Below are 26,727 nucleotides of genomic sequence, written 5' to 3'. Positions count from 1 at the left end.
AAAGAGTACTTGAGTGTGCAATATGACTTTCAAACTTAGAACAAAAATAGGGTTGAATGTGTGAGTGATAACAGTGGGCACTGGATTATGTAGCACAACCTGTATGAAATGAGTTTAATGTAACTCGCTGTGTATTACATATGGACATACAGTACAAACTTCACAGGTGTGTGGTTTTAAGTGACATTTAACATTTATACCCCCAGATGTATTATCATGTCTTACGTGAAAACAGGCATCTTGACACTAACATTATTCCTGATTAATACTCCGGTTTCCTTAAATGCGGACCTAAGCACCTGTTTTTAATGTATCAAGGTGATTATGTTGGGATATCAGGCCGCTGAAACGCCCATTTAATGTATGGCTTCATTGTGATTTTGTCTATGTTGTATTCCTTTCCTAAGAGAAACCATGGCTCCTCCTCCACTGCTTTGCTTATGTATAGATCATTCAAGGGGACTTGAATGATCTGTTGCAGACTCATTACGTGACATCTGACCTGTAATACCATTGAACACAAGAGTTCAAATTAATTGTATTTTAACTGCATGGACAAGTAATTAAAATGAGGAAAGATGAGCAACTGGTTCAACTGGCCTCACGGCTAGTGGCATATTGTATCTCACAATCAGTGAGGGATGGAGAGATCTCAGCAAAAATGATGCAACTTTTATGACATCTTACAGCTTCAAATGTATCTACCTCCATTTAGACAGCGTTTCCATGACTGAGTCACATGATTGACCTGACAGATTCAAGACAATGAATTACTTATTCCTATAGCTGTGGTTGCTAGATATTGTTGTGTTATAATAGGCAAAGAACAAATTAAGTCAGAGTGTTCCTCAAATCTAAATCTCTTCATCCACTTCATTCCACTGCTCTGTATGCAGCAAATTTTATATATGTATTACACATTATGGAGGAAACACTAAAAATACATGCATACATGAGTGTTTTTAGCCTGCTGATACAGGCTGCCTGTGGCCCCAGAGGTGCCAGATATGTATGAGTTGAGCCAGTCAGGATGTGCCGCCTCCTACTTCAGCTCCACTAAATTAAGACCTCTGACTAAACCAACCAGTCAAACACGTGCGTGCACACACAAACAAATGGAGACACTGCTATTGTGTGGGTGAAGGATTTAAGGCCCTTCATGGGTATAAGAAGCAAAGTAAGTAACTGGAAAGGAGCAGTCTTTAAGCATAAGTGAACAAAGCTAAGATTGCCTAAAAACCACAAAGGGGCTTCACACTCTCCACACATCAGCCATGGAAAATCCTGAACTTTGGCAAAAGAAAATGAAAATGAAAAGACGAGAAAAGGGAAGACAGGGAGGAGGCACAGAGCAGAGATGTGATACATACAGCCTCTTATATTTTCCTTCTCTTTCCTACCACAGACAAGTGTGCATAGGGAGGAAGGCGCTCTCTCTCGCTCTCCCTCTCTCGATCTCACACACGTTAAGGTATTTCCTGTTAGCAGTGTGAGGTGGCCAAACAGTATTATGGGTGACTGACTGAGCTCTCAAGTGGGCCCCATTTTTTTCCCCTCATACAGTGTTCATTTCCCCACTCCTGCTTCTCCCTCCATTTCCTCCTTTCACTGTTGTCTCATTCAGTTTTGTGGTGATGAGCCTGAGCTATTTGTGATTAAAGAGAAGTTTACTGCACTTAGAGATTTTCTTAGTGTGACTTAGTGGACCACCGAGGACCACTTGTCAGAAGCCCTGTTTAATTGTTATGCACAATTAGAGCTAACAGGCTATATAAATGTATTTAGTGATTGAAAGAAAGAAAAGCCAGAAAGTTAAGACTAAAAAAAGACAGAAAGTTAAGACGAAAAAAGACAGAGACAGACACAAAGAAAGAAAGTGCTCTGAGCATTTCCACTCTGGAACACCACTTTACATCTGGCTTCTATTGAGAGAGGTATTGGGTTACACACACTGTTCCCGAGCCTCACTTATGTGTGAATACTCAACCCACACATGAATGCATGTGAACGCACGTGCACACACACACACACACACACACACACACACACACACACACACACACACAGGCTCTGTCTTGCTCTCTCTCTCAGTTAATGGACACTGGACACCTTCCCACTCACATGGTTTCCTACCACCAGGTATCATGTTACAAAGATACTATCCTAACAGCTCACATTGCCTCATTTTCATTTGTCATTTTACTGGCCATATTAATGACAAAATGTGCAACACGTACAAGTTTAAAAACAGAAAATAAAAAGGAGAGAGAAAAATACTCTAGACTCCAATATGTGAATGTAACTGGATTGGGCAGTGGGACAGACAGCAGAGTAAGTAGCTAACCAGATTACTGGCCTGTCTCTATGAGCTTATAGACGGAACAACATGCCCTAAATGAAAATCAATACAGGCTATGCTCAGGAGTATGTCCCCACATACAGGACTTCTGGCTGGCCCAGTAATGACAAAAACAGCGTTCCAATTTTTTGTTCCAAGATGAAATGGAAAAAATATTTTGAGTTGAATAATTTAGATACTATAGATTTTATGATATAATTACATGATATAATTTTGTGTAATTACAGTGAGCTGGGGTTTCAAAACCTGCCATAAAACCATGAGAAACAGGTGTCTACTACTTCCATTCTCAATGTATGTGTGCTGGAGGATTCACATCAGTTTTTCACATCACACTTGTGTAAGTTGCATATTGGATATTTAAATTCAGATTTAAGGTGAGCACAGAACCTTTTTCAGTCTTCTGTCAAACTGTCAAAGTCTGCACATACATCATTCTGCAAAGTGAAGGTCAAACATCCAAGTGACATAACAATAAGCAAAACACATTTTTGAGTGGAGGGGGACTTTAACAATTCATATTTTCTTCATACTTTAGCCAGTTGTTGTTGTTTGCCTATTGCCCACTCATTGATCCCACTTCCTTAAACTTTCTAGCCACACTCTGGTTTATCCTCCTCAGCTCTACATTCATATTCCTCTTATATTTTTCAATTTCACAACCACACCCTCACCAGTTGTTCCTCTCTTAAGTATCCTGCTGCCCACACCCACCCTTGGCACCCTCTCTCTTCTTTTGTTGTTGTGCCAGCCATTGGTGGAATTGGCTTTGCCTCCCCCTGTAACCATGGCCAGAGAATACTACCACAATCCCACAGCCTCTGAGCCATGCAACAGATGGAACAGAAACAGGGGAACACAAACAAATCTGTTGTTGTGTGTTGAGAGACACATAGAGACAGAGAGGAAGAGGGAGATGGAATAAATGAGTCTCATATGCTACACGTGTTTCCGTATAGTATGCATACCACAAATGTGTGTGAAAGGAAACATAAATCTCTAAAAAGTAAGACATGATACTTTGAAACAACTGCATGTTTTGTGAAGATTTACTGCTCTGCTTATGTATATGTACCTGCTTGCCGTGGTCCTCGCTTTCTCCTGAAAGCAGCGCCGGACTGCAGCGCCTCCAACAGGCCATCCATGATACCAGTTTCATCACCCTCTGTAAACACAACATCAAAACATGATATGAGCAATGCATCAACAAATGCTGGATTAAATCAATATGTAGAGTCACATTTTAACTTTGATTTATGTCACACACACACACACCACTCCATTATCACAACCATGCTATTTTAAAATCAATCCAACCCTGACATATACACTCATTTTCTTTCCCAACAACAGGGATTAGTGGTTTTTCTAAACCCTCTACCTATCACTGTTTCTCTCAGACACGTCAACACGCACATGGGCAGGGGGGTTATTTACCAGCCACGTGGCAACGTTAGCAAATTAGCTACATTAACCCAGATAGGCAGTGACCCAGTTCAGCTACTGTCACTGCTAGGGGCTACACACTGGACTGTCAGGTAGATAACCTCAATAATACACAAACACAGCCTTATAGGAAACACACAAACCCACTCAGGCCAAACCTCCTCATAAACATTAAAATACTATAGAATGAATGAGTAATTGTGGCCTACAGTTAAAAGGGTATTGACGGGAAAGGAGCCTTGTATCTGTGTATGTGTACAGGTACAGTTTGTATGGGTGGTCTCGTTGTTTGTTTACATTCACATTGTCTGCACAGACTCAGTGCCTGGTGGCCTTAAATCAGGAAAGGGGGGGGGGCAAACAAAGTGTGTGTGTGTGTGTGTGTGTGTGTGTGACACGCAATGATGCTGTGTGTACAAGTGTGTGAGTGTTGTGATGATTGTTTTGTGGGCAGGATCCAGTGGCACAGCTCAGCGCTTAGGCAGATGGTTTTAATTATTTCTATTTGAACCTGAATAGAGACAGAGGGGTCTGGAAAAAGGGGCAGTGAGGTTGGGGGTTAAAGGTTTATGTCTTCACCTCCCCAACCCCAAACACACACACACACACACACACAATATTTAATCCTGCAGTAAGCCATGAAGCAGATGGCCTGTGGTCTCGCCTGTCACTTCAGAGTAAGTCTCTCTCACACACTTCACAGGCCTTCCACAGCTCACATACGCCTCTCAATGTCCATGTCCTGGAACTGCACAGATATTTCAGAATGATGTAGGCCATGTTTTTCTCCTTCCGGGGAAACACATCTGGCACATGTTCACTCACACTAATCACATGGTTAGCTTAAACCACTGGTGGAAGCACACAGACACACAAACCTATTTGTGAATATGTACTGGAAGCAATAGAGGGACCAAACAATGACCTGGCTGTGTATAAACAAGGCTTATTGTTGACTGAGTGAACTCCCAACTAAAACTAGGATGTCTGAGGGCCAGTGCATTGTATAGGATTATACATACAGCTCTATAGGGTTTTTGTGTAAGTGTGGCCTAGGGAAATGCTATTTGATAAAGAGTCTTCATTATCAAAGTAAAGCTTTACAATGTTTGGTTTGTTAGCAATTAGTAATAGGGCTAATGAGGGGAAAACATACTCATTGGGTTCAATCACTTGTTGATAATCATGTGCTCTTGTTAATATACATGATGTTTCTGTGGAACAGATATCTCGTTAATGGGGTTATTATTGACAATCAATATTGAAATGGCCTCAAAAACTGTGGTGGCAAAGTCAGACTGAGTAAAACAATGGCATGGATTGGGAGCAGCGCAAGCATGCACACACACACACACACCTAGAGTGCATGATACAAACAGCAAGGTATTGCCTGAAGCAGGTAAGAACACAAGACGGATTAATTAGTATAGCATTAGATCATGAGCTCTTAAAGACGTCTCTTTGGATATGATCTACACTGGATGCACACACACACACACACACACACACACAGGGAGGACAGCATCTTGTGTGGAGCAATAGCACCCCTAATGGATGTTCACACAATAACAGATGAGGACATGAATGGAAACATTTACAAAGAGGAGAGGAGTAACAACAAACAGACAGAAAAAACAGAGAAAGAAAGAATAGTATGAGAAAGAAAGTTAGTGTTCAAGTGGGGTGGAGACAGAATTTCTGTTTTCCTAATGTTCCATGATCATGCCCCTCTTAAACAGCTGCCTGGCATGAGACATCAGGCTACCTAGGCTTATCCTATCTCATCCACCATCTTACCCTGTGCTTTTCTCCTCTCCTCCTCTTTCCTCCTTTTCTATGAGACAACAACACATTCTAATCCCCAAGAGAGCATCTGCTGCCCTACTCTCTTCCTTCCCTCCCCCCACACTACTCTCTCACTTGCTGTCTGTGTAGAGCACGAGCACTCCTAGTGGAAGTTCCCATACCAGCATCAGAGTGGGTGTGTAAACCACACATGCACACACCCTTTGCCACATACATAAAAGCACACAGCCTCACACAATCTTTTACAGACAGTACTGACACCTAGCTGTAGAAATAAGAATAAGTCAGTTTCCAAGTAGTCTGGCATATGTCCAGAGATGAGTGTATGACAGAGAGGGATGGATTTTTCATCACAGTATTTATCAGATAAAATTAGAGCAAAGATCTTCTACTCAAAAGACGGTGAATGTGGACTTTTGGGTGTGGCATAAAAGTACTTTGGCAGTCTGGCGTCCTCAATCCTGAATTTCCATGTTTCATGAGAGCCAAATAAAGCAAAGTAAAAGCACTTAATGATTAGATTATCAAAAGATGAAATAAGTAATAATCTAATAAGAATCTCAGAAGAATCAGTTTACTCACAATAACTACCATCACATGCTTAGCATATGAGCAAAGTGAGGCTCCACTGAGTGAGCCTCTGTCTGTCGGACTCAAATAGGAATGACAAGGCCACAAACTGCAAACACACACTGACCTTCCAGGGTTTAACCAATAACTGGGATATCATGTTTGCAAAGAGACAGAAAGTGAGAAAGAGGAACATTCAAAGATAGTAAGGGTATTTGAGTGCATGGGTGGGAGATTTCAAAAGAAAAAGGAAGATGTGAGCGTGCGAAAGTTTAGCTGCTGAAAACAACCTTTGTGTAAAAGGTTGGCTTTGTATAAAGCCATCCAGTATGAGGGTTATAAACAAACACAGAACAAAGACCAGGTGTGTTTATGCCATATTTGTGCGTAGATGAATTTAAATAGGGGGGTGTTGAATGACTCCAGGCAAGAGAGGCAGTCAAATATGCCACCTGTATGTAAATGATCTCTAGCCCACTAATGCACACACACACACACACACACACACATACACATCTTTGAAGCACTATTATGTTCCATTCGTGCATGCCTCTAGAGTCTGAACATGAAATCTGACTACCTTACTTTCTACCACAAAATGTCTGTGCCATACTTTCAACACGGAGAAAAAATATTCCAAGTGGAGCCTCAGTGCTTGCTGTGTGTTAAAGTGCCCTTTAAATGAACGGCAGACATGGGGGGAGGGAAGGGAAAAAAGTAGAGCGAGTGATGGAACAAAAGCAAGAAAGAGAGGAGAGGAGAAGCCAGCTGGAACGTGGAGCACCAAGAGAAAGGCCAGAAAGACTTTTTGTAAAAGAGGTTCACAAAACAGACACACAGATAAACATTCTTACACACACACGCACAGCGCAGAAACACTTTGCCTATGCGTTTGAGAACCCTTGTTTTTGCCAAAGTAAAACAGAAACATTCACAAGAAAAAGACACAGTCATTTTGTAACACACATACATACACATATACACAGTGAGGATGTAGCTAATTTTGACTGTGGAACTGTAGAGTCCCAGGAGAACCCAACTGGAGCCAGAGAGAGGAGGAATGTACTGAAACTAGGTCACAGTCTGAGAGAAGGGGGAAAAAGTGCCTGTGCATAAATGTGCATCTGCAAGGCAGGATTTGAGTGTGTATACAAGGATGAGTGAGAATGTGTGTGTATGGTACACAGGACAATATGCTGCTAGCATTTTGCAGAAGTATACCAGCATCTCATAGAAGAGTGGAAACATGTTTTTGGTGATAAAGAGATTTAGGCATTCTATCAGTTCTCTTTTATGGAAGCAAATCCCCCGTAAGAATGAAAAGAGGTCAAGCGGTTCATTGTGTACATCCTCCTTGTCCTCACTTTCTGTGGAGATTATTGTTACTTGCTTACTTCAAAACACAGGTCATCAACATTAGATTAACTCCGGCCTATAAATTCTGATGGGTTGTTTTTTCTCTCACACACACACACACACACACACACACACACAAATATTCCACAGAAGCGTGGACTCTGACTGCCCCCAACTGGAATCTGAAGGAAATACAAACAGAGATGTGGAGAGTTTCTCTCTCTTTCAGTCACACACAGGTAAACAGATATGATCCAGCAATTGTGACCTGCGTTGATGTCAAGGAGTTGGTTCTTCTTGAGTTTCTCCTCCTTCTCCTTCTCTGCCTTTTCCCTGGCCAGTTTGGCCATTTTGATCTTCTCTTCAGCCTCCTTCCTCTTCTGATTCTCCTTCACTGCTTGCTGGTGGGGGAAGAAAGAGAAAAGGAGAAAATATCAGACAGTGCATGTGTGAAAATTAAATTAAGAGTGTTTGGTGAGGATAACTTGCGAAAAGAAAGTGATTCTTAAAACAAAATTTAAGAAGACAGATATATGATGGATCTGAAGGGTGTCTGTATATGTAAACATTCTTCAAAACTAGTGGATGGCAGTTATCCAAAATAACTGGTAAAACAAGTTACCTGCTGCAGAAGCCCTCCCAATCGGCACATTTACAGTTGATGTATAAACTGACAATATAATGGAGTCACTCTCATTCATTATTATGTCAATACAAACAGGTGTACAGCCTTTTTTCTCCTCCTGGTTTGACATTTTTCTTTCTTTCATCTACGTAATTCTTTTTAACTTAACTGATGGCGGTCAATAAAGACTGAAAACCACTCCTGTGCCCTTTTGAAAAAGATCAAACTTGAGATAGTTCATTCACATGCACAAAAACACACCTGGAACATGTTTTTAAAGGTGTTGAGGTCGCCAAAGAATTCCTCTACGGAGATTTTTCTCGGATCAAAGACAAAGAATTCTCCCAGGTCGGTATATTGCTTCTCCATATTCTTATGCAGCAGATCCAGCTTCTCATACTGCTCATGGGCGAGACCCACAAAACTGTGGAGACACAGTGTTAAGGAACATAGAACCAAAATCTCTGTATTTTAACAATATATAAAAATGCTGATTTATGATTACATGATCTATGGTTTGAATTTTCATATAAACAGACTGTTCATTGCAATTGCTTAATCATTATTTTAAATATGTAAGTGCATAAAGAGGATATGGACATCTTCTCCACAAACAGGTCCTTGTCACTTTGTGGCGGAGGGAAGGTTTCCAGATCTTTTTCCAGATTTTTGATCTGACGGCCCATTAGCTCAAGGTTCTTCTGAAGTGTCTCGGCAGAAACTGCAGGGGACATAGGGGAAACATTAATGATGCAGAGCAGCTACATTAGTACACCTACAGACATAGCTTATAATGGAGTGTTGTTTTTTTCATATGACCATGACACTGTATCAATAAGATGAATGTAATGTGTAATCAGGGATTGTAATGGATGATACTATGAAGGGATGGAGATGTATAAAGATAAGTGAGATGTCCCATGTACCTCTGCTGGCCTTTTCCACATGGATGAGCTCATCTGTAAAGCTCATGACTTCAGGATAATGCTCCTGGCACACATCAGCGAGGAAATGGAGCAATGTCTGCTTCAGATCAGCTGATTTGGTGTCACGCAGCTGATTGGAAGAAGGATTGATTTAAAAAGGGCACACTGAAAAGGCAATCAATCAAAAGTTATTTAATGTCTGCATGTGCTGTCAATGTTTCGCACTTTTCTGTTCACAGGTGTGTAAATGGATGTGCAAGTAATTTGGGGTTTCTAAAATTACAGCATTTAAGCACTTTTGTCTGTGCGTCCATAATTCCACATTATAAAATCAGATAAAAATACAATAAATGAATACAGACATCACTGTACCAATGAAGGAATTATGGGGCCATCTGTACATGTTTATATCTGTGTTATATATACTACATACCTAAAGCTAATATTGAAAAGGCATAGGGGAAAACATTAACATGTTTTTGTCTATGTACATACGTTTTTGTGTAGACCCCCTCTTGTCACTCAACTGTATAAAATGGAATAATATGGCATAGGAACAGATTACGTTTTTGTTTTTGTTGATTATGAGATTCAGATATAATTCAGTGTTGAAAATAAGTAAAGCTAAAGACAAAGAAGGCGGTGCATTCATTCAGTTTACTATGTAGTATGTCTACACCTCATTTTACCTTGCACAAGTATGATATGGAAAAACCAAATGCCTTTCCATTGCGGGAGCCAGAATTCATATAGTTCCCGACAAGGAGGATGATCTCCAGCAGCTTGGAGAAGGTTTGGCTTTTCCTGAGTTCCTCGCAGGCGGCCGTCACAGACACCACATCTGGCTTGATGTTGTTCAGCTGCTCCTCAAACTGCAGTTTGAACAGGATGGCCTGAAGTCGTGGCATTAGCCGCTTCACGCTGGACATCTAGAGAGAGAAAAGAGGGTGGGGGGATTTAAGACCCATTCCTAGTATGTTTGTTGCCACACAGATTGTGTGTGTGTGTGTGTGTGTGTGTGTGTGTGTGTGTGTGTGTGTGTGTGAGACAGAAGGGGATTTCATCCATTACTCACATCTTCCACAGTTGAACAAAACAGTCTGTGTTTAATAGCATGAGGATTTTCTGTGTCTAATATATTGACAACGGTATGACTATCTCAGTATTTCAACATTTTCTATGCTTCATTTGCCATTACACTGATTTCCCTGCTATGTCTATGGTTAGTCATGTCCAAGTCAGCTGGGAATTCAAACTACACCAAATTTTCAAAAACAAAATTGTCTAATTTGTGTGTGTCTTCATTTGTGTGTGTGTGTACGTTTCCTCACCACTACTCCAAACTGCTCGGACTCAGCCAAGTCATCATATTCATCCTTCATCTCTCCCAGCACACTCAGCTGCTCTGGTAATGGCAGTTGTTTGATCAGGTTCTACGTGGCAATAAGAGGAAAATATACATGACAAACAGGATCTGGAGACACTTGCACACACATGTTTGTGCCACTTACATGTGTCCCTAACTACTTCTTGAGCAAGACATGGGTCTACGCAAAACACAGACAGATTGATTGACCTTTGAAAGAAAATTCTTCTGTGGGTTATTACACTGTAAAGGACGATCAGCGTGCAGGTTCAGCTAATGAGCAGAATCTTGAAGATTATGTGTTCTTATGTAACTATGTAATACCCATCTTTACGCTGCCATTTTGGCCAGATTTCTCTTGTAAAAGAGATCATTTATCTCAAGAGACTTACTGAATAAATAAAGGTTAAATAAAATTGAATAAAAAAATGTTGTGCTGAAGGACACATGAACAAGACTTGCTGTCACAAGAGTATACTATGAGCTCAATACACGTTTCTCCTGTTCATTATATTGACTCATGATTTCACAAACAGCTACATACACATTAAACCAATCTACTCTGAAAGGCACCATAGAGACAAATGAAAAGAACGGCATACTATACTGTCAGAATGGATGCATACACAGAACCATATATACCAACACTGGGGCAGATCTGAGCTCTGTACCTGAGCCATGGACTCTGTGAGGATCTTTTCATTAACCTCCAGGATGGCGTTCTTGATGTCTTCATAAGGGAGACGGAATGATCCCAGGAAAATGGCTGTATGAGCAAAAACAATCAACAGCACTTATTAAAATCCAATAGGGATTCAGCTGAACAGACTTTATTGCTGGCATTTCAATGAAGGTGTTCACTAAATGCATTTAAAGAGCAATGTTATTGGTATGGCTTTCAAACAGATGGGCATCTGTGGACTTACAAAGGTTCTGTGAACACTTGGAGTCAAGAACCTTCAGCTCCTTCACCTTCTTCTTCTGCATCTGCTTCTTTTCGTCTACGCCATCATGCTCCGTTTTGGCTGGAGAGGTGGATAGAGCAATAGGGAGGGTGGTGGTAATATTCAGAGAAGAACAGACGAAAGAGGAGACTTTGTTAGAAATGACATTTAATGGTAACTTATAAGACGACTAGTACAGCTAGATATGAATAGACAGTGTTGGAAAGAAGGACAGTAGTAAAATCAGTGGTTCTGTAATAGAGAGAGAAGTGGATGAGAGGGATGGAAAGAGGGTCTATGTGATGGCTATAAAAACTGACAGACTTGGCACCGCCTTCACTTTTTTCACTCTCTCCCAACTGTATGGTGTCAGGGAGGTGTTGGATTATTGTATCAGTAGCCTTGGGTAAGATGGAACTGCTATGAAATGGTTGTATCACTGGGGGAAAGATGTCCCTGGTGTGTGTAGGCCTGGTAAATATGGTTGGACATTTGTAAGCTGTAAGGCATTTAAAGTTTGCAATCAGCTTACACACATGCATATACAGCAGTCTATCACACACACACACACACACACACACACACACACACACACACACACTTGACAGAAACCCTTCACATTAACTTGTTCTGACAAGGTCAGGATTGTGACTGTAAAGATGTGTCAGTGTGTGGGGGTGAATGTGCCCTGGATGAGAATTAGTAGTGAAAGATGAACACGCACATGGGTTTGACCACATAATAGCCCACTGTACACAGGCACATGAGATCTAAGGTCAGCAGAGAACTGGATGTTCTCCAGTGTGAACAGTGAAAGTGTTCACTTTCTGCCATTATCTAACCACTCATACTCAATTTAACATTCATTTGAAAGTGCAGCACAAATACCGTATGTCATGATTAGTACTGAAATTATTAGTCTATCAACAAAAAAATGTCATTGACAAAACTGATAATCAACTGTTTAGCCATTTAACAAGTATGTATACCAGACATTTTCTGGTTATAGCTTCTCTATTAAAAATAAATCCTATAAGAAACAGGAGGCTCTATACCACCTACTTTTTTCCAGTCTGTTTAGGTTTTGTCTAATTCTCTGTGACCTTGTCCGTGTCTTATCTTTATAAAGACCAGACAGTAACAGGAAACACGAATCACTGTCAGGAAAACAGCCAGCCAGAGTGCTGGTACAGCATGTATAGGAAGAGTATGCTGTCTCTCTTTGTTACTTTCTGTCTGAAACACAGAGACAAACAATTAAAATCTAAATCAGCCCCTGTGTGCTGAGCAGCCCACCTGTTTCCACTGCCCGGCGATGACCTCATGTTATAATATCAGAGGCTAAAATTAAGTGTTTCACTACAACAGACAGGGTTATCTGGACTGAAACTACTGTAACCACTGGAAAATAATGACTAGATGTTGTTAGGACAGACTCACTTACAGCTGCTTAATTACCAGTGTTACTAATATTTATTATCCATTGTAATTTAGGTTTACCTAACCCCCCGCTCTCTGTACATGCATATGTGGCCTTATTTCTTCACTTCCACGTAGTCATTAAACTTAAAAATCTTTTTTCCCCACAATCTGTCCAAATTCAATTGCAGTTTGTTAGATTAGTGAAACATAGTCTCATTCAAACACAACACTGGAAATATTCTCCACACAGACACAGAGATAGCCACTACAGCATAACAACTCATTCATCCATCTGTCCAACCTTCAATATGTCCAGTCAAACAGTGCTTTGTCTCTGTGTGAGAGGCCAACCAGTCAGACAGTTTGTGAACCAATACAGGCCTCTAAATGAGCTCCTCATCTCTCCATTTAGCCATTCATTTAGAACACACTCATACACACAACATAGTCAAGTCAATCAGTGGACTGTGGCCTCAATAAGTCCCATTGTTTCACTCAGCTTCAGCTTTATGAAACTCCTCTCTCAGAATCAACCATTACTTGTGTCTAAAGTTTGATTCAAACTTTTAAAGCTTGGCTCAAACTTTAGGGCAATATGATCTGTTTGAACTCTGTACTTCTACCGTTTGCATATAATTTGCGTTATATCAGTATAATCAGGTGTGTGTATCACTACCATGAATCAATAATACTATTGTGTGTCCAACACTCTAGCCATAGTCCCTGCTGAGAGTAGGAAACCATAGCAGGAAGTCAACCATTACACACAAGCACACACAGGGTAGAAAAATCCATCAGGACATCTGAGAGGAAACAACATAAATATCTTCGCACAAACACATAAACACAGCAAGTCACAGCTGAAAGGTTAGGAAGAAACTCAAAGGAAGTGACAGGCATCTATAAATAAACATCTTAGGACAGAGACACAAACAGGGAGACTGATAATGACCTAAAATAATCCACTTCTTCAAGACAGTGGCATGTAGAAAATAATAGGGAAATAATACCTCTAAAGATAATAGTGAGAGAAATAGAGATCTAAGAGTAATTATATAAAAATATCAGTAAAAGCTTAAAACTGTTAACACCCTGTGCACATGTACAAATATGCACATGCAGACTTGTACAAAGTGAGAAAAATACAAATGTTACAGCTCACATGAACATCTAAACAGATTGTATATAATCTCAAGTAGTGACAATTCAGTTAGTCTGGGACAAGACTAGTGACCTAGTGACGGCATCATGTCACTAGGTCAGTGTGTGCCTGTGTGTGTGTGTGTGTGTGTGTGTGTATCTCAGAGAGATGGAGAGCCAGTGAGGGAGCATGTGTTTGTGTGTGTGCATCCATGCTGTAATAGCTACAGTGCCAGCTGTGCTCTGGCCAATGAAATCAGGCTTAGTTATGTTGTCATGGCTGATTCATAAAATGGGGTCTGGTGTGCAGATTGTAAAATGGCTGCTCTGTGGTTTCCACATACAGAGCTGGCTCATTCCATTTATGAGCCAATGGCACCTCTAGTGGTGACTATGGAACACTGCATCATGTTACACTTAGTCATTGTGGGGGAGGAGAGGAAATGACAGAGGCAGAACACATATGTGACTAGAGTGACTAGACACACACAAATAAGCACATACGAACACACTTAACATCCACATGTTTTATCGTCCCAGCTGCCTTTTTGTTATACCATCACACAAAGAAGGCCCCTTTTGTGGAAACAAATCACTACCACCCCTACTACCACACACACACACACACACACACACACACAATTCTCTTTTCCTGGAATACCTCCCCTTGTCTCACCAACAGCTGCTTGGCACTGAGAGATGATGAGAGAAAAAAAAAGGGGGGGGGCTGTGTGTGTGCCAGTGCAAGCAGACATGCATGTGTGTGTATCTTGAAAGAAAAACAAAATTCTTCCATTTCTGACTTCTGTTTTTAATTAAGTGAGAAAGAGGGGAAAAAGCAGAGACGGAGGGGGAAAAGAGGCGAAGGAGGGGTGCACAGAATCATGATGAGCCAAGTCATGCAGAGGTCTCTGTCAATATGTAACTAAGTGTGTGCATGTGTGTCTGTCTGCACAAAGAGGAGTCTGTTTATCAGTCAGCAGACCTGAGTGTGTCCTTCACCCCCCCATTCCCTTTCTCTCTCATTCCCTCACTCCTTAAAAGGAGAAAATATGGAGAAGGTGATGGGTAGCCAGGCTTGGAGAAAGAAAAAACATTTGGAAAAATACAGATGGAAAGAAAAAAAAGGACAAGTTAGGAACACAAAGAGAGGAAAAATATCTAGTACACTTTCATCCCTGACCACTCTGTATAGCCTAAACATAAAGAACACTTTCAATCCTCTCCCAGAAAGCATAGCTCCTTCTCTTTTCTATCTCTTCTTCTGTCTTTTCATGTGGTCTATTCATCCTCTCATCACCACTCCGTACTTGTGGCATGCTGCAGTTTATTTTTAACCCACTAAAAGCTTTCAGATGATGTCCTCTATTGTATATCTGTGGTGCCAAAAGTGTTTTCACAGGCCCTCTGGTGGCAAGATAGGAAAAAAGCATAACATTAACTTTACATAACTTCAAACCAATTTTTTTTCCATTCAGCATTCCAGGGCTGGAGATGGTCTAAACTGGAACAGGGGAGAGGGTTTATAGTTTCAACATCAATCTCTCTTGACTGAGCAGTTCTTTGGAAAAAAAATTCTGAGGTTGCTCAAGAGAAAGAACCACACTGAGACACAAACAAATCTTTTGCCAATTTTTAACATCAACAAAGACTAAATACATTTCAGGGAAACTTAATAAGAACATCTAATGTTTTTGGTTTTAGAAAGTTTACTTTAAGAATGCTAAAGTATTTGTACTAAAAGGAGAATGAGAAAGTAGAAAAAGAAAGGTAGGGTGAAGTTCTTTGTCTAAAATAAACAGAAGGCCAAAACTATGGCAGACAGAAGGACAGCTGTAGCCTTGGTCCCTTTAAACTTTAAATGTCCAACATTCTGTCACTCTCTATATAAGAGTGTGTGTGTGTGTGTTACAATGTAAGCAAGTTTGACTGAAGAAGAATAAAGGGAGTTTCCACGGTAACCTCGAGTCTGAAAGAGCCCCTTCATCCTGTTTTTCACCGTGAAAGGAAATGAGGAGAAAAAAATCCTGACTGTGTGTGTGTGTGTGTGTGTGTGTGTGTGTGTGATTGTGTGAAAAGGACCAGATGGCAGGGTGGGGCAGTGAGGAGGGGGGACGGGGGCAGGATGTGGGAGGGCCAGGATGCAAGGGGAGGGCTTGTAGGAGGGGCTAAGGCTGTGCTCCCTTGCGCTCCCCTGGTGCATGAACAGTGTAACTGCAGCATAGATTTTCTGCACTGAACTAAGTGATATTATCACACTAGAATTTGCTTTAAAAACATAACATAGCCAATATTTAAAATATCTAGAGCGTCTCAAATACAGAATTTAGTTTTGCTTTACCCTCTGCTCATTAGATTTGGCCTGCTGGCTCTAACTAACACACTTTCAACAAAGACTGAAGGGCGCCACGCTTCAGATTTTTTTCCCCCAAAGGTTTCAATTATATAATTTTTAATCTCAAACCTATAAGTTTGTTAGAATGTATAAAACAGAATTTGTTTCTTTGATGGTCTTAGATAATGTACAATAATACAATAAGTAGAATAACCCGTACATATATTTTATTATGATTAAATTCAAAATGAACAATTAACATCAAAAAGCTCTGGGTCTTTGTCATCAAATTTTGGCAACATGGCATCTTGTATCAGTCATTTAAAGTCCAGTCAGTAATGTTTTAACATAAATGATGGCTTTATTAGAGGATTTTCACTTATAAATTGTTAGTCCGTGTATTAAATGACTTGTCAGTTAATCTCGTGGTAACAGCTGTTCTTCAAAAAGGTGTTGAGTTTTTTTTTCTCGTTTACAATGACAGACAACTTCAATATACTTTAAACTGGAAGAACTATATTCTTACAATAATCTACCACAGACCTTCAGTGTTAACTCTTTGAAAAGTACATTTTCTATATTTGCCTTGGAAATATCCCAACTTGAGATGTTTTACTCTGCCTCTTATTAAAACGTATTGTAGTGTAATATAGAGTGACATACTTTTTTTCTGAATGTATTGACTACAGGAGGCACAAAGTATGGGTCCATCAGTGAGGTTACTGTTTGTGTGGAGTCACAGTGCCCTCCATTGGTGAAATTGGTGTACTGCTGTTGGATGGCGTAAAGCTGGCAAACCCCTACACCTGGATACACTGTTTATTACCTTCACACTCCATCACACTCACTATCCAAGGTGTGTGTGTGTGTGTGTGTGTGTGTGTGTGTGTGTGTGTGTGTGTGTGTGTATGTGTGAGTGAGTGAGTGAAAGAGAGAGAGAAGAAAAAAGCTGAAAGAAAGAACAAACAAATTGTGTGTGTGTATATGTGATAGTGTAGGGGGTACAAGGGTACGGGGGGTCGGACGGACGGAACGGACAGAGGTGGAAAGAGTGTGTGGAAGTGTTCGGGGTTTGGAAACAGTGGGTCTGTGTATGTGTGTGTGTGTCAGTGTTGTTCTCTCAGGGCCATTCTGACCTCTCTCTGCTCTTCTGGCCATGAAGGTCTTCAGCGATGACGCACACACAACGCATGTAACGGCATCACTGATGAGACATACACTCACATGGAGTATGCTGCCTGCATTGCTGATAAGGTGCACTATAGTCGATACACAGACACAGCACTACCTTGAACTCGGATTCACACTTGCTGAAACCACACAAACAGCCTATAAATCCCCATAGCAAATAACAGAGGACACAGACAGACACCCCCCCACACACACACGGAGAGGAGCTGCTATGGTGTGCTTATTAAATCAGTCCTATATCAGCCAGTCTCCTTGGGACAACAGAAAAGATTTACTACAGCAATTACACTGGCTAATTACAAGGAGGAGAGATAGAGGGAGTGAGGGAGAGCTACAGAGTGTAAAGGAGAGAAGGAAATCAAATCAAAAGGAGCAAGAGCAAATAAAGGTGTGAAAACTGAGACAACGAGAGAGCAAATAAAGGGGAGAGAGATAGAGAGAAGTTAGTTTAAAGGGCAAAGATGATGAGAATTGACCTTGAAGCAGCCATAATACCTGAGCCTTGAATGGGGTACATGGAGACAGCACAAAGGTTCAATGTTCAAACTCACAAACCAGCTGTGTGTGTTCGTGTGTGTGTATGTGTTCGTGTGTGTGTGTGTGTGTGCGCGCGCGCCTGACTGACTAACTAACTGAGTGACTCACTGAGTATGTAAGTAGTTTTCCTATGGTACTCTGGTAGTCTGTGTGGTGCTTTGGTGTTTGTTATTCACAGTGTGAATGTCCTTGACGCTGCACTGGCCTTTACAGCACAGTGCTCCCTCTACCGGGAGGAGAGTGAATTACATCATTAAGCAGGATCGCTCACTGCTATGCTGGGTATCAATCAACCCTGATTCTTGTTCCCAGTGCTGTGGATGGCATGCAGTGACATTTGCAGACACTTACAATCTTTACGTGTATGTCTGTGAATGAGACTGACTGAGGAGATTAGTGTTCTTACAGACAGCTATCTGAGAAGGTCTGACAGTCCCTCATATTTGAATATAGCCTATAAGAGTAGCAGTTAAGAACTGCTAATAACTTGATACTTCATCATTCCCATTAGGGAAATACAGTTTGTTCCCCCACCTTACTTTTACTCAGCAGGGGGGTTCACCAGCTCTTACTCATAAACACTTCATCCTGTCAGATGCTTGGACTCAGGTCATGCAGTTGAATGTTACTCTCTCTATGTACAGTGCCAGCTACCTGCCAAATGTACTGACATTTCCCTGCTTGTCAAGTGTATCGTCCATCCTGACCGCTTCTATGACATATGCACAACCATGCAGAAAGTCTAATTTACATGAGCACAGAGGTAGAAATGAAAACTTATAAATTGGGTTTCTATCTCAATTAAAAAGTTAGATGAACTGTAACACACATGCACCCCAAGAGGCACATTTTGCCCTGGGCAAAAAGGATTAGGAGCTGCGCTCCTGTCAGCCCTCAAATATTCATTATTACCTTATGGAAAGATAGCAGACAGAGAGCGAGTGGGAGCAAGAAGGAGCAGAAAAGGGGAGAGTGCAAAAAAAGAGCATGAGTAAGTGATAGAAAGGCACTTTATGAATACAAGCAGTTCTGACTTATGCAAAGCAAAATAGATGAAAGGAGGACAGAGGAAAATGGAGGTCTACACGGTGTCATGCCATGGAGGACAGTTAAAAGCTCGTCGCAGGACAGGAGCACACACTCATCCTCTGTTAATCCCTCAGTTTCTGTCCTCTCGTCTCCAACCATCCATCCCTTCACTCGTCTTTATCTCTGCTTCAGTGATGAGGACAAAGGAAAGCACTCACTCTTTTGCTCCCTCCCTCTCCAGTCATCCCCCCTCTTCTCTTGGTCTCTTCAGGCAAGGCTTGCAGGCCTGATTAGCAATTGTGACTTGACCGCATGGTGGAAACACACACAGGAGCATGTACACACATATGCATACGCATACACACATATGTGGCAAAGAGGAGGACAAGGGCCAGTTTTGCTAGGTCTAATTACCCCTTGAGCAAGGCCCAGAGACAATGAGGGGGCTGGAGATGGGGAGGGAGTTTTGCTTTTTCTAATGTCAGCCATCGCTCGCAGGACACGCTTGCTCTCGCACGCACACGCACACACACACACACACACACACACTTCAGAAAGCGTATCTGACTGGAGGCAAAAAGATTGGGCCGTTTTCTGGTGCTTGTCACTATGTTTTTTTTCAGCCAACATGTTAATATGACCAAGCCAAGGAAACTAGAGAGGAGAGAAGAAAAAGAAAAAGGGAAATAGATGTGTGGAGAGCAATGCTGGAGGAGGGATAAAGGGAATGAGTAACAAAGTGGAGCAATTGCGAGGGGAGGCAGTATTGTGAGGGAGAAACTGTGGAGCAAAAAGGATGAGAGACAAGGATGATAAGACAGTGTGATACGGTCAATAGAATAAGAAGAAGAAAAGGGGAAGGAGAGCCCAGTTCCAGAAAGACTTTGCCTTAATTATGATGATTAACACACTAGACAGACACACACACAGTCATCTCACATACACACAAATTCAAAGCTCCCGCTTTGAACTAGAATTTAGTGTATTTTATTTACTGCTTCGAATCATTGGGAAACTGGCAAGTATACTGATCCTGCAATCCATACTGCTGAGAACACGGTGAACACTTCTTTGCATTTGTGTATGTGAACCTTTCTCTTTGTTGCAAATGCTTTGGGAAAACCACTGCAGGTGTTTGAAATACATCAATAACACTGGATCATAGTCAAACTAAGTAGCTGGAGGGGGATGACAACCAGGATCTGGCAACCTCCACCTCTGCGTGGGAACCTGGGGAAAAGTCTCTCTCATCAAACATCTATTGGGGTGCTGGAGGGTTTCCAGTTTGTGAAATCAGTTTTACCCCCTCCCAGAAAGAGAACCCCAACCCCCCAAATAAACTAAACAAGACAAATATATATTTAAACAGAGAGACAGACGTGCAAATCCTCTCCTAGAACATCTGTCTGCTGGCCTCTCTCAGGAATTGGCTGTAGTTGGGGCTAAACAAAAAGACACATGCATTCACACAAAGACACAAACAAAAACACACATACACAAAAGTACACACCTAATCCCACCATGTGCTTAGTGAGCCATCAGGGGACATGTTGCCAATCAGACAGCTATGTGAGGCTGGGCGAACAAAAACAATCAAGGAACAACACACAATATGGCTAAGAGACTGACGTGTTTGTATGAGTGACAGAGTGTGTGTGTGTGTGTGATTGAGTTCACAGATTCATACACACATAATGCCAACCAGAGACCAGCTTCTGTGCTCATCCAATGCATTCCTAGAGGGACTGTGTGTGGAGAGATTTTCTGGGTCTTCCGTACCTAAAAAACTGATTGATGGTAAGAGTGGCATATTCAGGAAAAGAATCAATGTTTTAGGATTCACTGCTTATACATCCTGTGGACATCGTTGGTCGAAAGCGTCTGCAAAATGAATGTAACGTAAGGATCGTCTTTCGCACTGCAGGGCTATTTCCACGTTCAACCTGCAGGCTAACATGGATGTGATTTGGTTTATTTTTTAATTATTTAAATAATAAGACAGTAGAGCACTCATATCCACAATGTCTACAATGGAAGTAGTGAGTGCAATTTTATGCTTTGAATATATTAGCCAAAACTACGAGAATAAGACACAAGTTGTAAAAAGCAGAATTTGCCTTTAAGGTTTGACAGTAAATCTATAGAATGCTTCCCAAAATACTCTAACACAAGACTGTGCAGTATTATTTATTCTACCTGTTGTTTGTACAGTGGACTTGTGACCTAGCATGTGTGTGTATGTCTAGCGAGCTATTGCTCTTCTCTCCGTCTTGTCTCTTCTCACGGCTCAGTGAGTGTGTCAGTCTGCATTGGCCCTCTTTCAGAAGGTACTGAGAGATGGCAGCACCATTAAAATTTAACCCACTATCTCACCACACACTGACAAGAGAGGGAGAGAGAATGGCAGAGATAGCCAGGCAGGCATACAAGGATATACGGGCATGTATCTAACCACAGATATGCACACACACAACCGCACATGCACACTCATTCCCAAGGAGGGAGTCAGATGTGATAGTGAGAGATGGGGAGCGACGGAGCGAAAGATCCTATACAGATGGAAAGTAAAGAATAAGATGGAACAGATTACTGCTTGAAAACCACACACGAACACACACATCTGATGCATAGACGGCTGTGGAAATGAGTGGCATCAATTCAGCAGAGGAAATGGAGGATGTGTATGGGCCTTACGTCCAATCATTCTACACTATCCCCCTCTCTAAATCCACATTTCTACACTTTCTATTACTTTCTCCCTCATCAGCTCTGGCTTTTCACTCCTTCACAAGCAATCCTTCTTTTAGTTTCCCTCCCTCTCCTTTCTAAATCTATCACTCTCTCTGTTCAATATTTTTTGACGCATAGCTTTTTCATTTTTCTTCTCTCTCTCTGTCTCCTGTTTTTTTTTTTTTTAAATCACTCTCTCTCTTTCTGTTGCTGTCCTTTTCTGCCCCAGTGGAGTGTGGGATAGCAGGCAGTGCTGGGAGGCCTATGGTCTCTTAATTAAGAAGCAAGGCGGAACGAGGCCACAGTTAACAAGGACACACACACACACACACACACACACACACACACACACACACACAGATGCTTGCATTGCTTTACTTGTAAGGACCTGCATTGTCTACAGGTCCCAGTGCTAAAGCTAGCCATCAGCACCACATGCCTGACCTGAGCCTGTACTATCTAACACTGATCAAGACCTGATTCAAACCTTAACCATAAACCCAAGTCCTAATCCTTAATTTGCACCTTGAAAAAACTGAAAACAGCCAAAATGTCTTCACTTTGCAATTCTGTCTTCACTCGTAAGGTCTAAAACTCAAATTCTGCCTCACAAAGATAGAAGCACAAGAATACACATCCACGTAAACAAGCACTCACAAAGAAACAGAGCAACAGACACTGTTAAAGACCATTGTGCTCAAGCCACACACACAAGTTCCTCTTTTTTCCACACATCACAACACCTAATCAGAGGCTGAGGACCTGGGTTGAAATCTGCGGGGCTAGGACTCAATCAGCTAGTGCAATCACACACAGGACAGGCAAACACACTCACACACATTCATTCACACACACACAGCTACAATTACACACAGGGACAACACACACGTAATAAGCCCTGAGCTGACGGATGAGATGAGGGCCATTACATTATTCAGTCTACCTCATCACCACTGTAACCAACACACACACACACACTCACAAAGGAGGCGGGATGGAAGTAGCTATTTTGAGAGCGCGTGCGTCCGTTCTCTGCGAAGGTGACTTTGGGCTGGCTGGAGTGGTAATTGGGTACACATACAAATGCCTTTTTCTTCCTCTTCTCCACGTTTGCTTCAAATTCTCTCTTTCCCCCCCTCTTTTCCTCCCACCATGATCCCCCTGTTTTCCTTATCCCAGCCCCCGAACGTGATTACATTTCCGACATAAGTGAGGGGTGAAGAGAGAGAGCAGTGGAATGAAGATAAAGTGAGAAAGACAGATGATTGACTTGAAAAACAAAGTGAGGATAGAAAACAGCTCTTGCACTTGATGGAAAAATAAATAAAAAACAAATGCGTAGACACACGTGCACATACATAAGCATTTGCCCCCTACACACAAAAACACACACCTATACACATATATATCATTTACTCGGCAGGGGAGCAAGGCAAAGTGGAGGAAAAATACACAAAATGTCACTCAGACTGCCATCCTGATCTTTTCTGTTGAGACGCACGCAGAGACACGCATGCACAGTGCAATGGCCATCTCATTTCCTCAGTCAAATGACATTTTTTCTCTCTCTCTCTCTTTTTCTGTCTCTACTTCTGCACTCCGTCGCTGTGGTGATAAAATTAGCATTCCTTTCCCTCCTTCCCTCCTGCTTCTCCCTCCCTCGACGGCTGGACAAGAGGTGAGGACCACAGGGACGGACGAAAGGAGAGAGAAAGAGAAAGAAGAAGAAAGATGGGAACAAAAGAAGATATTAAGAAAAAGAGGAAAATGCCTGAGAGGTGTGAAGACAAAGAAACAAATATAGAACAGAGTGTGACAGGCAGAGAAAGAAGAGGGATAGTAAGACAAAGACAGCAAGATGCAATGAGAGAGAGCAAGAGAGAAAAAGAAAAATATAGTGAGTGGACAGAATGCAGACTTAGCAATGCAGAGAATGAGGGGGTAAAATATACCCTCAGGGATTCTTATCACCATGACAACCCTCTCCTGTCTCCTTTGCTGTTCAGTTGCATGATGAACTCCTGCTACTTTAGTGGACCTCAGCATGGACGAAATATCCACCTATTATCGCAGCCTGATAATCAGTCTGTGAATAATAATTAGCTGTAATAGGTTCCAACATACTTTTACTAACTAATTTCAAACTAGATTATGCAACCTTCATGAATTAACAGCTGGACAATCATGGTTGAGCATAGTTTGTTTACTCTGCGCAAGGCTGCCCCACGTCTGTGCATGTGGGAAGGTGCATAAACCCGCATTTGCGCATGTTTCTACAGGGACAGGGTAGAGGGCCCACAGAGTATAATTAAAAGCCAGAGACACAGAGTCCTTGGGAACGACTGCAGCAAGAACTTTATGGGGAGAAGGAAAAAAAAGAGGGAGGGAGAAACAGAAAAAAAAGGAAAACTGACCTTTAAAAACACCGAGTGAGACAGAGAGAAATGGTGAGAGATGAGAGAGGTGGAAGATCGGATAGTGCAAGATACACGGAATTAGATTAAGCTGAATTGAATGCGGCAAAGAAAGAACAAAAAAAGTGAGTGAATGAGCAGGAAAGGAAACATTATTGGACTGAGTTGTTTGTGGGGGAGGGCTAGAGGAAGAAGTAAGAGACGGAGAGGGACGAAGACAGAGAGAAAGAGAGGTAGCGAGAGAATCTTAATCAGAAATCTGAAGAACAAAATAATAAGGCTGCCTGACAGCAAATGTCAGCTCAGGGAGGGTAGCAGATGGAGAGGGAGAGAGAGAGAGAACGAGCAAGACAGAGACACACACAGGAAGAAGGAGGAGAGGAGAGAAACATTCAGAAGGAGACAGGTGGGGTTGGAGTGATGGAGACACATCCCCATCACCGCTCCCTCCAGGAGGAACGAATACAATGTTTCTGATGCTAAGAAGCAACACATCACTAGGAAAGATATTCCCCTTCTCCCACTGGAGGGAAACAGAGCCGCCAGGTCAGGAGGGTGAATCCTCATATGCTGGTGTATACGTGGGTGCGTAAATGTGTGTGCCTGTACACTAAAACATTCACTGCCTGTCTGGGAAATGGTGCCCTTGAGCCAACCTTGACTGCTGTTTCACTCTAGCTAAGCTTTGCTATAATTTCCAAATCAAAAGCCATCTCTTTCTCTCTCCCATGTTACTTCATCACAACTTGATGGTGAGACATTATCCTATCTCAATGTTCTTGTAGCTTTCCTCTTTAGCTGTTCAGTATTAGTACATCAGTCTTTTCCCCACAGAGATGCAGAGCAGATCCATGGATGTAAATATCTCCAATTAAAGGGAACACTGCCCCTAAAAGCAGTTTTTTTTTTTAATTTGACAATTATATATATAAATTATGGTTATTTAACCTTATACAACAACAGTTATTACCAGGAGTCCACACATGACAGCAACAGAAAAGCAATAATATATTGGAGAATTTCTATATGTTTTATAGGATATTAACCAACCATTAATGCTGGGGGAAAAAAACTGAAATATAACAAATTCTAATCTACAATTCTATAATTCAGATTAAAGCCATAGTCTTTAAAATTGAAACACTCAACAGTGTCAAAAAGCCAGGCAAAAGTCAGTAGTGAATTAGATAATATATGCATTCTGTTAGGGTGAACATGAGCGAAGTGAATCTTAAAAGGAAAATCAAACTTTAATGAGTTAAACAGTTCTTTTAAGTTAACCTAAGGTCAATGGGGTAGAGCCAGGGTTATTCAAAAGCAAAAATCACAGATTCCATTCCAGTCGGATATTGCACAACATAAAGTTTTAGCCTAGCAGTCTCATTGTTTTATCTATTCCCATAATGCAGAACTGGCCGTGCATTATCAATTTCGATGACTACAACTCTTGCAGTAGGGTTTTTGTTATGCATGTGCAGCATCTAACGGTTTATGCTCACACTTCTCATTTTTAGCCAGCCACAGCTGATTTTGCCAGTTGAAATGACAATTGTCATGCAAATTTTATCAACTGCAAGTTATTTACATTAATTCCACAAGTTTGCCCAAGGACAAAATCAAACACTTGGCTGTTGCCTGATTAGTGTGTTCTGTGTAAGACAGTGTCTGTAGGCTCGATCGAAGATGGTTTCTTGAAGAAACCTCACTCTGTTTCGTTCTGATATTTTAGCAGACTGCTGGTCTTTCTGAACTGAAGAACAGCATAGAGTGGTGAATCTTACTTCAATGAAACATGTCACGTCATTTTTAGATAGCAGCTATTAAGGTAATAATCAAGTGCAGTTGGCCAACAGGTGGCAGATAATATACAGTAGTCAGATTGTCACAGTTAAACTTTAATCAGTATTTTAAGCTTAACTGAGATCTCCAGGATTCAGAGCTGTGAAGAAGCTTGTCCTGTCAGATTATGAAGCTATTGTAATGTTAGCTCAGTCTGTTAGTTTAGATCTGTCAGTATCATTTACTGGTTGTCATTCATCATTAGCAATTACTTACTGGTAATTTGTCAAGGTGGACAACATATGTAGTTGTCACAAACTTTTGAATGTCATGGTGATATGTTCACTTTGAAGTCTTATACTGGCTTGTTTATTTGTTAAATGTTTTTACTAAAAATAAATGAACTGATTTGATGAACTTTGGATTTTCACATGTTGCACAGAGAAAACAAAAGTCAGTAATTACACATAACTGTAAATACTTTATGGGGAATTTGGGAGGGAACAAAATGAAATTTTTGGTTAAAGATTTAATGGGGTTCTACATACAAATGCTCGGAAAACAAGTTTGTGTGTAAATGTTGAGTTACCTCTAGCTAGGCCGAAATGTCTCCCTTTAAGGTTAGAGCTAGGTCACTGATATGTACATACAGTACATCTGCTATTTGAAACATCATTGTAAACTATGACAATATATGTGAAAAATTCAAATGGCATTCATGTGGCATTGCATGCCATTACATCACCATTAGA

The 26,727-nt window shown here is 41.3% G+C and overlaps 1 protein-coding gene across 1 annotated transcript in view; it reads right to left on the bottom strand.

The window, feature by feature from the left end:
• Positions 1-26,727, bottom strand: part of LOC122879990 (protein diaphanous homolog 1-like) — a 102,074-nt gene that overhangs the window by 10,377 nt on the left and 64,970 nt on the right. The window contains 9 exon segments of the mRNA XM_044204684.1: positions 3,435-3,524; positions 7,806-7,938; positions 8,424-8,588; positions 8,759-8,883; positions 9,089-9,218; positions 9,778-10,017; positions 10,420-10,521; positions 11,126-11,220; positions 11,381-11,479. Coding sequence (XP_044060619.1) covers positions 3,435-3,524; positions 7,806-7,938; positions 8,424-8,588; positions 8,759-8,883; positions 9,089-9,218; positions 9,778-10,017; positions 10,420-10,521; positions 11,126-11,220; positions 11,381-11,479 — 1,179 coding nt within the window.

The sequence above is a fragment of the Siniperca chuatsi genome, linkage group LG8 (assembly GCF_020085105.1).
Source record: "Siniperca chuatsi isolate FFG_IHB_CAS linkage group LG8, ASM2008510v1, whole genome shotgun sequence".
Classification (NCBI taxonomy): Eukaryota; Metazoa; Chordata; class Actinopteri; order Centrarchiformes; family Sinipercidae; genus Siniperca; species Siniperca chuatsi.
The sequence above is the reverse complement of the archived record's forward strand: the minus strand, read 5'-3'. Positions and strand labels throughout refer to the sequence as shown.